At 33.5% G+C, this 12837-nt stretch overlaps 3 protein-coding genes across 3 annotated transcripts; all 3 read right to left on the reverse strand.

The window, feature by feature from the left end:
• Positions 1–214: 214 nt before the first annotated feature.
• Positions 215–2146, reverse strand: LOC121222071 (protein SHORT HYPOCOTYL IN WHITE LIGHT 1). Its single transcript, XM_041101966.1, has 4 exons — positions 1799–2146; positions 1515–1724; positions 1362–1427; positions 215–646 (listed from the first exon to the last, which is right to left on the reverse strand). Exons 1-4 carry the CDS (start codon positions 1955–1957, stop codon positions 488–490), a joined length of 594 nt encoding a protein of 197 aa, XP_040957900.1. The 5' UTR covers positions 1958–2146; the 3' UTR covers positions 215–487.
• Positions 2147–3902: 1756 nt separating this feature from the next.
• Positions 3903–5255, reverse strand: LOC107887784 (F-box protein SKIP22). Its single transcript, XM_016812013.2, has one exon. The coding sequence runs from the start codon at positions 5253–5255 to the stop codon at positions 3903–3905; it is 1353 nt and encodes a 450-aa protein (XP_016667502.2).
• A 4754-nt stretch (positions 5256–10009) lies between these two features.
• On the reverse strand, positions 10010–11618 carry LOC121222074 (tabersonine-19-hydroxy-O-acetyltransferase). The gene has a single exon (XM_041101970.1). It carries the CDS (start codon positions 11567–11569, stop codon positions 10232–10234), a length of 1338 nt encoding a protein of 445 aa, XP_040957904.1. The 5' UTR covers positions 11570–11618; the 3' UTR covers positions 10010–10231.
• Between the last annotated feature and the right edge of the window lie 1219 nt (positions 11619–12837).

Genomic DNA, 12837 nt, shown 5'->3' on the forward strand with positions numbered 1-12837 from the left:
AGAGATGAACGGTAAATAATAGAGAAATGGAGGTTTCAAACAAGATGGCAAATACCCACAACTTTCACAAAGTACATAGACCTATAGTAGAATTTAACCTTTATTTGTAATTGTATTTTATTTATTCTTCTAAACCCTAAAAGAAAAACTCTAGTGATATTTTAAGGGAGCTTGAACAACTCATATCTGTAATACATGGCCAAGGGATCATAAGTATCAACAAAAATGGCTCATTTATACCTTATTGCCTGTCTCACATGAATCAATAAACATATGGAGTTACTTTTATCCATACACCTTCCATAAAGCCCCTTATTTTAATTACTCAGATACTCCGAGACGATACTCGTGTTCATAAGTTACTCTACAATTAAAGAAAATGCTATGTGAAAGACTACCCGATCAGCGGTCACCTTTTTCATATTCAAGGCTGAAGAAACTTCTTTGAAGATGCAGTTTAAGTCTGTAAATTGTATTTAACACTGTTTCAAGTGGCCGGTTGTGCACCATTCCATGAGCGTGGGTCATCAAAGGGTTCATTGATCCTACGGTGGTCACGGCTTTCTTGCATGAATGTTACCCCAGTCCATATCCCCCGTATAAGTAAGATGGTTACAAACACAGCACTTCCAAGGGTGCAACCCACCTGTTTCCGATCAAAACATGTTAGAAGAGAACAAGTGTCATAAAAAGATCAGTTTGTAGAACTCAGCACTCAAATAACATATCAAGCAAATTCCAACCAATGCTCAATGAATTCAACTTCAAGTAAAATAATGACGATACAACAAAGAATCAACTTCCGCCATGCAAGGATATTAACCAGCATGGGTCCTACATCAGTATGTAATACAACAATTTGTTTTCTAACATTCTAAATACCCAAGACCACAGTTTCAAACGCAAGAGAGAGCTTTTTCTGCCCTTCCCACAGTCCCGACTCCCGAGTCAGTACATGGATTTTCAAATCGAAAATTGCTTATTGGTTCACCATAAAATCTTCCGCGATCAAGTTGGGGTCAACAGAACTACCGGCTGAATCAATGCAAATAAAAAGGGATAACCCGGAAGAAAACCAGTTTGCCAAAATTGAGCACGCTTATTGAATTTCCAGCCCCAACAGACAAACATTTCATCAACCAATGGAAACCCTAAACTATCAATTTCACAATACTTCATTTCAGTTCATGGAACCATTCATCCCCTTCTAGGTATAAACTAGTTTTCCCATAGCATTGGACAAGTCAAGCTTATCCCTCTTGAAATCAAGCTTCTCCATTTATGTTATTATAGCAGAATGTGATTGGAATAGAAAACTACATAAAATAGAAAAGAAAGGGGAGATTAAAATGACGAATTACCTCAAGGAATGCCTTTAAAACCCATAAAAATGCCAGTATCAGAACTCCATCAACAGAGAATCCAACCTACAATAACTCAAAAAGAAATGAAAATTTCAATACTTGAAGCAGGAGAATTAAAAAAGAAGATGGTGTACAAATTAAAGGGTGTACCAGTTTAGTAGAGATTGAGATGGGCAAAATAGCTCGTAAGGCTTTCCTTGCTCGTTTAGATATCTTTCTAAATACGTTTTGAACAAATCTAACTAACAGATCCAAGCTCCTATCTTCTTCCTCTTCATCGTCATCTTCTTCATCGTCATCGAACTCCGAAGTGATCGAACGGCTCCAGTTGCGAGGGCCATCCACAAGATTATCAATCCCCTGATTAACATTTCAAACTCTGGGTTTAAAAGTCTCGAGCAAATATATTGTATTTGTAAAAAAGGGGCACTGACCTGAGGGTAATTGGGGATTCTTCGTGAAGCAAGAAGGGGCTGAAAGGAGTGGGATTTGAAAGCGAGGGTTTTGGGGTTACAGGAAAAGTGAAACGGCGGCGGTTTTTTGTTGGGGAAGATCGTGAGAAACAGAGGTGAGTAGTTAACGGTGAAAGACATGAGACTGGCAATTATGGAAAGCAATAACACTATAACATGGGTTGTTCGAGGTTTTATTAGCCCTTCATTTTTGTTGTTTTGCTTTTTCTCTTGGATTTGTGTATTAAAAGCAAAAAAAAAAGAAAAAGAAGAAGCACTTAACCATTTTTATTGGGTCAAGTTAAATTCTTGTAGTTGTTGAAAACTATAAACCCAGAAGTTGTGGGTTAGTCTGATGAGTAAGTATTTATCACATTAAGTGTGGTTTGGATTTGAATCTTGTTGTTATTAGAATTTTACAAATGATTTTATTATTTATAAAGTTATGATTCTATCAAGGGAATAAACATTATTATTTTTTTATTTTAGGGTGAAAATGTATTTTTTTGGGTCAAGTCTACATCACATAGTCTTGTAAGTCGATAATCTTGATTAAGAAAATTCACCTTACAAACTAAAGACAACTACGAGCTCAAGACCTGACTTCGTACCATTAGGGTAATATTCCCTCACAATTAGACCTGTTCATGGGGGTTGAGCCAGGCTTGCTCGAAAAAATGAGAGGTTTGAAAAAAAATATAGGCCTAAAAAATGAATATTGGTAAAAAAATAAGGCTCATTCTAAAAAACGGGCTAGGCCTCAGGTAAGATATTTTTTACCCGAGCCCAATCCGAATTTACTAAATAACAAAAAAAATTTGCTATTTTTTTGTTATTTTAATGATATTTTCTTCTTGTTTTCTTCATATTTTGCTACCATTTTACTATTATGTTCTTATTATTTTATTGTTATTGTTTGGATATTGTATAACATTAGTTTTATTGTTAATTTTGTTATTATTTTAGAGACATTTTTTTGTTAAATGTATCTATCTTAGTATTATTTAAGTATACATATTTTTTAAAATTTATTTTTAATTTATTCATAAATATTTATTTTAATGTTTTCAATATTTTTGATGTGTTATCTACATTTAAGAAATATGTAAAAAAATAATATAATATAATAAAATTTAATATGGCTGAGTCTGGTCGAACTCAAATTTTAACATTTTTATTTAAATCAAGCTTAGACAAAATTTTAAACTCATTTTCAGACCGGACCTAAACTCAACAAAATAAACCTAAATTTTTGCTTATACTCGGCCAAATCCTCACACATGATAACCTCTACTCAAACCCTCATACCATCAGGATAACTTGCCTAACATATACAAAGTATTCAGCGCTCACATGTTATACATATCCTTTCTCTTGATGTGACATCTAAAGTGATATCTAGGACGACAAAATCAAAGTCTGAAACCAATACACGAGTAACAAGTGATAACTAAAGAATGATCAATGACAACCCTTTAAATATCTCAGTGAATAATCTCAAATCTCTCTTCCCCTCTTCCTCTCCAATCCTCTTTGGATACTCACATTTCGGTCATCTTAATTTCCCTACAACTCTCCGTCCATCGGTCAACCATCAAACCACCAAGGTTTCCTCCTCCTTGTATCAACAAGTTTCATCTGGCAAGCTTTTGCATGCACCAAGAGATAATATATTCGTCTGCATATATTCTAAATAAGTTCCTTGTAACAGAGTTTAGGCAAAGGGTCTAACTTGGTGCAGATAATGGCCAATGCTCCACTTTCAACACAGACATAAGTTCATTGTAAAATGGTCAAGATTGGTTAAAATACATAGCCAGCAACCAGTCTAAGTGCTAAACCGATCTTGCAAACACATATTTACAAAAGCATAAACTTACATTTCATTAAACAAAAGAAAAAAGGCCATTGACACCACTCAACAAGAAGTTGGTATTAAAGTCATGGCACTTACAAGCATCAAAAACGGTCTAAAAACATGCAAATGTTCTTATATACATAAACATGTCAGGTCTTTTATATGATACCCTAAAACGCCATATCTATTTGGATCAAGTGGAAGAGTGACCAGCAGCTAGCCAGGATTTCAGTCTAGTACAACATAACCTTGCCTTCGAAGACGGCGCAATTGATGAAGAGGCGGTATACGAAGACGAGCAGGAAGGTCATAATCATCATCATGGACAACATGAACACCTCCAAGTGGAATAGGATCTCTCCTAACCGGGAAGTAAGAAGGCCTATCGACACGAGGGAAGCCTCGCCACCGTGTAATCGCCCGTTTACGCTTCTTCTTACTCTCCCAACATGAATGATATATCTTTTTCCAGTTCCTCGTTACTCCTAACCAATGTCCAAACTCCTCTTCAACTTTCTTCCTCCATAGATCATTATTCGAAGCCACATATCGCATCTCAACCGAAACGCATGCCATCCTTGCGACATCGGTGCCGGGCAATGAGTCCAGAATCTGGAGCTTTAAGTCAGCTGGGAGACGCATGAAACAAGCTGGAAGAGGCAATCCAATCTTAAAAGAGAGATCTATCAACAATGGCAATGCAAGTCCATCCTTAACAACCTTCCAAAACTTCAAAATTTCTTTTTCACGATATGAAATATAAGACCCATCTTGATTATTATCAGTCCTAGTGTAATTCTTAAAACAACGTGCCCACAGTAAACCCATAGTTGGCTCAAACGTATATCCATCCAAAGACAATCTATATACCGAACCCCCTTTAACTAATGACCCATAAACCTGGAGAAAATTGTTTAAAGTTTGAAACTTTAAAACAATATAATCAGTTACATTAAGCCCAAAATCATCATTGGCAATCAAAAGTTGAGGCAGGGAATAACAAATTGAAACAGGGGAAGACGACTCATCTGGCAAACGAAACCGATCAATTTTCAAGCCTGAAACTGTATCAAACAACACGAAACCCGAATCCAATAAAATCACGTGGATTTCCATCGCCATGAGGTTGTGAATGCTACGAATATCACCCAGTTCTTCCCCTAAAAACTTCCTCAATAAATAATGCTCCAAGAACCTTCCTTTATTAGCTTGTTGAGAAACTAGGGGCTCGATCAACATGGGTTCTCGAACCGGGTTCTCTCGATTGGCGCTGGACTCTGGCATTAGGATCGGTTCTTGAAACACGGTTTGAGGAGGTGGAGAAAAAGCGTTGGGGTTAAGGGAAAAATAGATAAGGTCACCGGAAGCAACACCGACGGAAAGGAGGGAAACCAGAGGAGACGGCGCGTGGAGGAGGTCCTTGGCGTTGAGGGAGAAACGGAGAGAAGAGGGAGTAACATGAAGGGGATTGAGCGGGAGACAGGGGAAAACGGCTTCTTGGAGTTGAAGAATCGAAGAAGATGATAGAAGTTGTATCCTTAAAGTTTCTTTCGATTCGAAATTTCTCAGTCTCAGTTTCATGGCTTTCTTCTCTAAATTAAAGAAAGGGGTCGATTTCAGAATAGCTTCGGCTGAATCGGAGTGACCCTTTTATAGGTTATATAAAATAATTTTATATTTGAGTCCTTCTACTACTCCTACCTTTCCCATATCAACAGACTACGAGATTTTCTTATTTATCCTCAGCTTTCTGTTACCGCGTCATTTTCTCCCTCCTTCCCCTCCCCTACCCTCTATTTTCATAAGTTTGTTACATCTCTATACATTCTTCTTAAATTTATAATTTTTATTTTTATTTTTATTTTTAAAAATTTAGTTTAAAAAATTGTGATAAAACAACTCTAAAGCTAGGTAGATTAAGATTTTGATTTGACATTTTAAGAAGTTTAATTTAAAGTTGAACTTATTTAGATTTTATTAACAAACTTAAATGATTTATTTTGAGAGATAAATGACTCCCACGCACACTCTTTTGAAAAATCAGTTCATTTGAAGCTCATTTGAAAACTTAATTATTTTACTTTTAGCCTAATCTTTTAATGACTCAATTAGGAAGTTTATTTTTAAGACCAAATTGATTTGTTTGCTTGTAAATTTAGTCTATGCAACGCAATGCTAGTTGAATACATTTGGTTTTCTTTAATCTTGGGATTAGCGTAAAATATTATCGTGAGATTAGATACTATAACAATATTGTAGTCAGAGACAAAAAATAAACTAAAAACACCACAGCGCATCCAATCACCCATCTAAACTCTACCTAATTTCTTAATTAGAAAGAGTCACGTTTCCTTAACCGCTTGCATTTTTTTTTTTTACTTCCTTTTTATATATAAAGGGTAGTCACCAACAATAGAAGACACCCAATTTTGATTTGAAATAACTTATCCTATATAATAGAAATCTCATGATTTTTAAAAATTTAAACAAAAATTTAATCCTTAAAAAGAAATTAGTTAATATCTACTTATATAAATTTAAAATTTAATTTGAGACTATAAGATAAAAAATCTTAACAAATGATTATTTCAGCAATTGAATTGTTCATGGGCTGAACATTAATTAAATTTTAGGCCTGATTAATGGGTTCAGGCTCGGCTTGAAAAATAAGCTTAAATTTTTGTTCAAGTTTGGCTCAGATAAAAATGTTAAAATTCGAGTTCAGCCCGTCCGTATTAATTTATTTATATAATTTTTAAAAAAATAATACACCAAATACACTAAAAAAGTAAAAAATATTAATAAATGTTTCCCAACAAATTGAAAATAAATTTTAAAAAGTTTTTATACTTAAATAACACTAATATAAATGCAACTTAACAAGCAAATGTCTCTAAAGTAATAGCAAAATTAACAATAAAACAAGTGTTAACAATATCCAAACATTAACAATAAAATAATAGCAACATAATAGTGAAATTGTAGCAAAACAGTGACAAAAAGTGAGAAAACAACAGCAAAACAACTGGTTTTTTTATTGCAAATTCGCACTGAGCCAAAAAAAACCTTACCTGATGTCCGACCCATTTTCTAAATGGCTTTATTTTTTGTTCAAATCTATTTTTCGAGCTTATTTTTTTACCAAAATATTCTCATTTTTAATTAATTTAAATTTAATAGTTTTCAATTTTAATGACTTTTGAGAGTTACACAAAATATGAATATAAATTAGTTTATTTAAATTACATCACAAGTCACCTTAAAATAGCGCGATTTCTATTTTAGTCACTCTAAATATTTTTTGCCAATTTAATCACTCTAATTAAAATAATTATCCAAATTAATCACTGCCATTAAAAATTTCATTAATATCCATTAATAGATTATTGACGTGATACATTAATCAATTAAACGATGACACATATCACTTTTTTTTTTTTTACTTTTAACTTAAACTTAAACACTTCTTTGTAATTATTCCAAAATATTTTTTTCCTCTCCTATCTATAACTAGCAAATGGAGATACCAAAACCCCCCATTTTTATCTGTACATTAAATTAAGAGATAAATATGAAAGTTTTGATAATATAATTATTAAACATAAAAAATAGAGCTTATGAATTAAAAATGAATTTTGGGGAAATGAAAAAAAAAACCTTTTTTTCTATGAATATATAAATTTTCTTCAAATTTTTAAAGCATATCAAATCCATCCTCCAATCCCACAAAACCTTAGGATTCATCCAGATTTATGTATTGCTTCAGAAAAACAAAGAAGATATACCCAATTATGTATATTAATTTGCCACAACAAAGAAATTGCCTCAACTTGGAGAAAACTTTTTCCTTTTGCAGCTATGGAGGTAATACAACAAAGGAAATCGAAATTTAATCAAATTATTCTTAAACTACAAGTGACAAATGAGTAATGTTTGCAAGGAATAAGAAAAAGAAAAGGCCAGAATACTTGAACTCGATTGTTTCATTTATGCCTGCAATTATGTACATTTACCAGCACAAACAAACAGAAGGTGTAATTTGTAACTTTAGGTTGAACTACTATAATATGATTTGTATTGGGGATTGATCCGTATAAACAGTGAGATAGTAAAAGTGGGGAAGAACAAACACAAATATTTTACATTAAAAACTCCTCCGAAGTGGATAAAAACCACAGGCAAATGAGGTATCATCTTTTCACTAAATGAGTAAACGAACGAGAATATAATATGAAGGAAATAAACCTAAATGTATAAATTAGAACCTCGAAAACAAAGTCCTAACTTGAAAATAAAATTCTCTCCATAGTTACTAGAAACTCTCACCTAAACTCGAAAAAAACCCTAACTGATCGGCATGTCAAAATAGAGATACAATGACTCTTTAAATAGGCTTAGATTAGAGTTTTAATCATACTAAAATATCTCTAGAATAATCAGAGTTCAATTGGAAGAAACAGTCCTGCTTGAAGTTTAAAATGTGACTGCATTAGGTGAGATATTGTCATGACGTCGCCCTTGCTCCTACCTCAAGTGATCGTTGCCTTATCCCAACGCCCTGATGACCCTCATCATGACATCGTCCCTTGTTCGTCATGTCATTGCAATGTCATATATCTCCTCATTGTGATGTTGCATGTCTATCTTCGATAAGTGCCCGCAAAACATTTGATAAATGCTAGACACACCCCACAATTTGCAAGAACTTATCTTGGTTGCTATATTGTTTGAGAGCCAATCCAATCCTTCATAGGAAGTGGCACATGTGCTCTGTATATACCTGCAAAACATATATATTTTAGTCAAAAGTAAAAAATAAAATCATCAGGAACGATGAATTGCTTTCGAAAAAAAATCTATTGATTCTCTCCTAATTGGTTAGACCGTAGGTGCGATGATTTACTTTATGAGCGAGGTCTTTGGTTCAAGTCTAGGAAGGCCCAACTGTGCCAGGGAAAAGAATAAAAAAAGCATCAGACTCCTTCATACATGCTCCACTTGGCTTGGGGGATATAGCTCAGTTGGTATCTATCGTAATTCAAATGGCTAATATGCCACATCAGTAATTTGTTAGTGGATTAATGAAATTTTTAACGGTAGTGAGCAATTTGAACAGATATTTTAATTAGAATGACTAAATCGATAAAAGAAAATAATTTCAATAGTTATAACATAATTAATTTTGATGAAATTAGAGTGACTATCATTATTAACATGTCTTATGAAATTAATTTTTATAACATAATTATATATAAGATTCCAATAGTTGTACAATTGACGTGATGAATATAAATTCGTAATTCCAAGCTTAAATTAAATAAATTAGTAAAATGTTTTTTGAATAATTTCATTATAAATTCTGATTATATTTGCTTTTTTTATACAATATCTATAATTATTCATAGCCCCTCCCTAACTCATAAATAAAAAGATAATGCGCTTCAACGCACTCTAACAATGTTTATACTAATCGAGCTAAAGCTTAATTGGTATAAATTAACAAAGTTAAATTAAAGGTATTAGAACTTTTATTTTGATTATTTACTTAAAACAATTAAAATCCGCCAAATGATAAAATTGCAATAATGTCACGTAAGCAATATTTATTAAAATGTAAGTTAAAATGTGAGTAAAACTTGTACAGCAAGTAAACACTTTTAAAACCAGACCCATACTTATGGTAGAAGTATTACATTAAGAAGACGGAAAAACAAAGAAAATGAAATTTGACTTTCTAGACCAACTTTTGGCCAAAATTTCAACAATATATGTAAATTAATTTTCGTCATTTTCGTAAAATACGCATTGGATTTACTATTTTTTTAAATTTATTAAAATTAATACTTCATTGAATATTAATAGCATGAGACATTATTCTTTAGCGAAAACAATCATTAGTAAATTATAATTTATTGATTGGTTGAAAAAATTGTGTTAATATTTTCGTGGAGACTTTTGTATTAGGAGTTGGATTATATTTTGGTCTCTGTATATCAGTATGAGATACGTGTGACATGTTATGTGTTATTATTGAGTTATTCTGTTAGTCACATCAATTTTTAACAATACAAAAGGATGAAATTTTCAACAGAAATGATTAATTCACTCTTTGATCTATCGTATAAAGACTAATTTACTTGAATGTGGCGTACATGCTAAGGATTTAGGAAATAAAGACAAAATGATAATCGTTTCTTCTTCTTTTGGGTTGGGTTGTGGGCAGACAAACACTTAAATAAATATGTTGAATGGTATTATTCAAGAGAATTCGTTGCCTTTTATCTCTTTTTTAATGAAGTCATTAATTACTGTTCATTGTCAGGTATCATATTGATAAACGAAACAAAAATACATGTATCAAAATGAATAAATTAAAAGTACAAGTATCACATTGACAATTTCATTAAACTACAGGAGCAAATTTTGTCATTATACCTTAATTATTCTTTACGTTATAACAATCTATTTTAACGCTAATAAAAAAAACTTTTCCTTGTGACCAAAGGCTTCAACGTTTTACGCCCATAAGTCACAATGCGACAATCTCTATTGCTCAATCAGATGCGGCTGTAATTTATAAGGGCAGTAGGATTTAATGAAGCAACTGCCAATAACTCATTGTTACGCTCGAACATGGCCATTTCTACTTCGTCCAATGTCACCCAAGCTTCTATGCCTCCCCATTTCGAATCTAGCAACACTATCATGTTCTTGAAATTACTCGGACTCGTCACCCATATCGGCTTTCCCCACCCAAAATCCATCTCATGAAATGGATAGCCGCATAAGTTGGTACAAGTATAGGGGTTGTTGATGTCTTTGACTTTGCCATTCAAGAGCTGAGCAACCTGTTTACGAATCTCTCGAATTTCTTTGTACCCTTTCTTGCTTTTGATTCCCTTCACCTTCTCATTGCAAACATTGGCGAACTCGTTCTTCATTTTGGAAACTAGTTGATGGAGTTCCACATCGTCCTCATCGAACATCACTGCGTATTTCAGAATCAAGTTCCCTATTGTGTTTCCTGGTAATGGTGGAACCATTCTTTTCCGCAAGTTCACCACGTTTAGCAACGCGGATTGCCGAGACCGAGAGGATGATCCATGAGAATAGGCAGCGGCGGCAGCGCATTTCAGTACGAGTGCCAGCACGATTTCCGCGTCGGTGATATTGTGCTGCTGATGCCCCATGGCAGCAGCAACTTTGAGTTTGAGGTTTGTGATTTGCGGTCCGTGAAACAAGAACCGCTTCGACGTGCAATTTCGAGTCGTGGGCGGAGGAATGGATATGAGTGTTGTATCCAAAGGTGGTAACAACGAAGCCCCAACTAGTTTCGGTAACTCCACTCTGCCATATTCACGACCGGTCATGGCAATCCAGCTCCGTATGAAGGTACAAAAAGACGAAGTGTCGGCGAATTTTTGTGACACCGAGACCGCAACTGCCGTTCCACCACATGTGAAGCTGGTGAGTTGAACGAGCAAGTTGCAGGCCAAAGTCGAACGGATGGCTTTGGGATCAGTCGATGGGACCAACGACTTAAGCAACTCAGTATCCGGATCAGCAAGCAAATCCTTGAGTTGGCATCCGGATTTAGCTTCTATAAAACAAGCCCCTTCATCATTGCACTCGATGGTTACAGCATCTTTGAGCTGACCAGCAAGTGGGTAGAAATAGAGTAGGATTTTGGACAAGGAGTTTTTGAGGGACTCAGACTTTTGTGAAACGTTCGAAACCGCACCGTCTGAGGGATAGAAAAATATGACAGAGCCATAATGAAGGGCAAGAACGTCTTGATCCAAAACAGAAAGATTGAATGTTCTGAGATGGTGAGGCGTGGGAATGGAGGGTTTGATGGTTTTTCTTGAGACAACTTCAACCTTCATTTTCTGCATATTCCTTTGCCTCCTCAAGCTTAATAAATTAATGCACCCTTGTCTTGGCCTACCGTTCTATGCCTTTATATAGATATACAAATGCTTATATCATATATCATATTATAATTTATGCATATATATATTCCCAAGAAAAGAAAAAGTCTAAAAAATTAAGGCTGCTATTAACAAGAAATAACCTTTATCATATCCTTATCTCTCAAAAACAGTTTTGAAGTTGACGGAAAACTACTTTATAAAGAGTTGTATCTTAATATTATTCAAGATAATTTATGAAGATAAAATCGACATTTAAATTGATGATCAACCTTATCAAAAGATTGGTTAATTGAGGACTTGAAGTGTAACTTGTGAGTAATTTTTTAGTGTTTTATTGAGTCATTATTTGTTATTCTAGAGTATTGTTGACACTCTTTATAATACTCCTCGCCTATCGTGGCATACGATATGAATGAAATGAAAGGTGATATCAAAACATTTTATTGACTTGTATAAAAACTTTCTTTTATAAAAACTTCCATTTCAAAATCTAACAATGCTCTTTAAATCGATTTAAAAGATATGGGAAGGAATTCAATGTGATTTTAAATTATTTCAAATCATTGGATACTTATGAGAGCACAAACAATCATAAACAAAAGTTTGAAGTCCATCGACTTAAAACAAAGTCATTCGGATTAAGAAAAATAAAAATTTTATCATAATTTAAAATTTTAAAAATTCTTTAATAAAATCATAAAAATTATATAAAAAAATATTTTGAAGCTTTAAAGTCAACTTAAAACCATTTAACAACATTTTTCAAGTGATCGGAGGTGTCGGCACTAAATACAAGCCTTGAAAAGGGTATTAGACCTTGAGCCTCTAAAGTTGAAAATTAATATCTAAACACTTAAAATCATGCTTGAACATGTCCATATATTCTAAAGCATCAAAATCAATTCCTTTATCATATGTTTCGGGATTTGATCTCACTCATGAAAATAAAATACACTTTGTGGTTAATCGTCTATTTTTTTAGAGTGTGCTCGGAACAAGAAATTTAATCACAACTACCAACCATAAATATTCTGATTTCAAAAAAAAAAAAAAAGGAGAAACCATGCTGGATCGAAATTTAATCCTATCGTACGCGATTTGTAGTTTATAAATTCCATTGATGGATTAATCTACTACTTTTCTAGGCCGATATTTAAGACGCACGAATCCTCAAGACCAGTTCCAAGTCTTATAATTTACTCTCTTTTTATTATTATTTTCCAAAAGTT

The sequence above is a fragment of the Gossypium hirsutum genome, chromosome A03 (genome assembly GCF_007990345.1).
Source record: "Gossypium hirsutum isolate 1008001.06 chromosome A03, Gossypium_hirsutum_v2.1, whole genome shotgun sequence".
Taxonomy (NCBI): domain Eukaryota; kingdom Viridiplantae; phylum Streptophyta; class Magnoliopsida; order Malvales; family Malvaceae; genus Gossypium; species Gossypium hirsutum.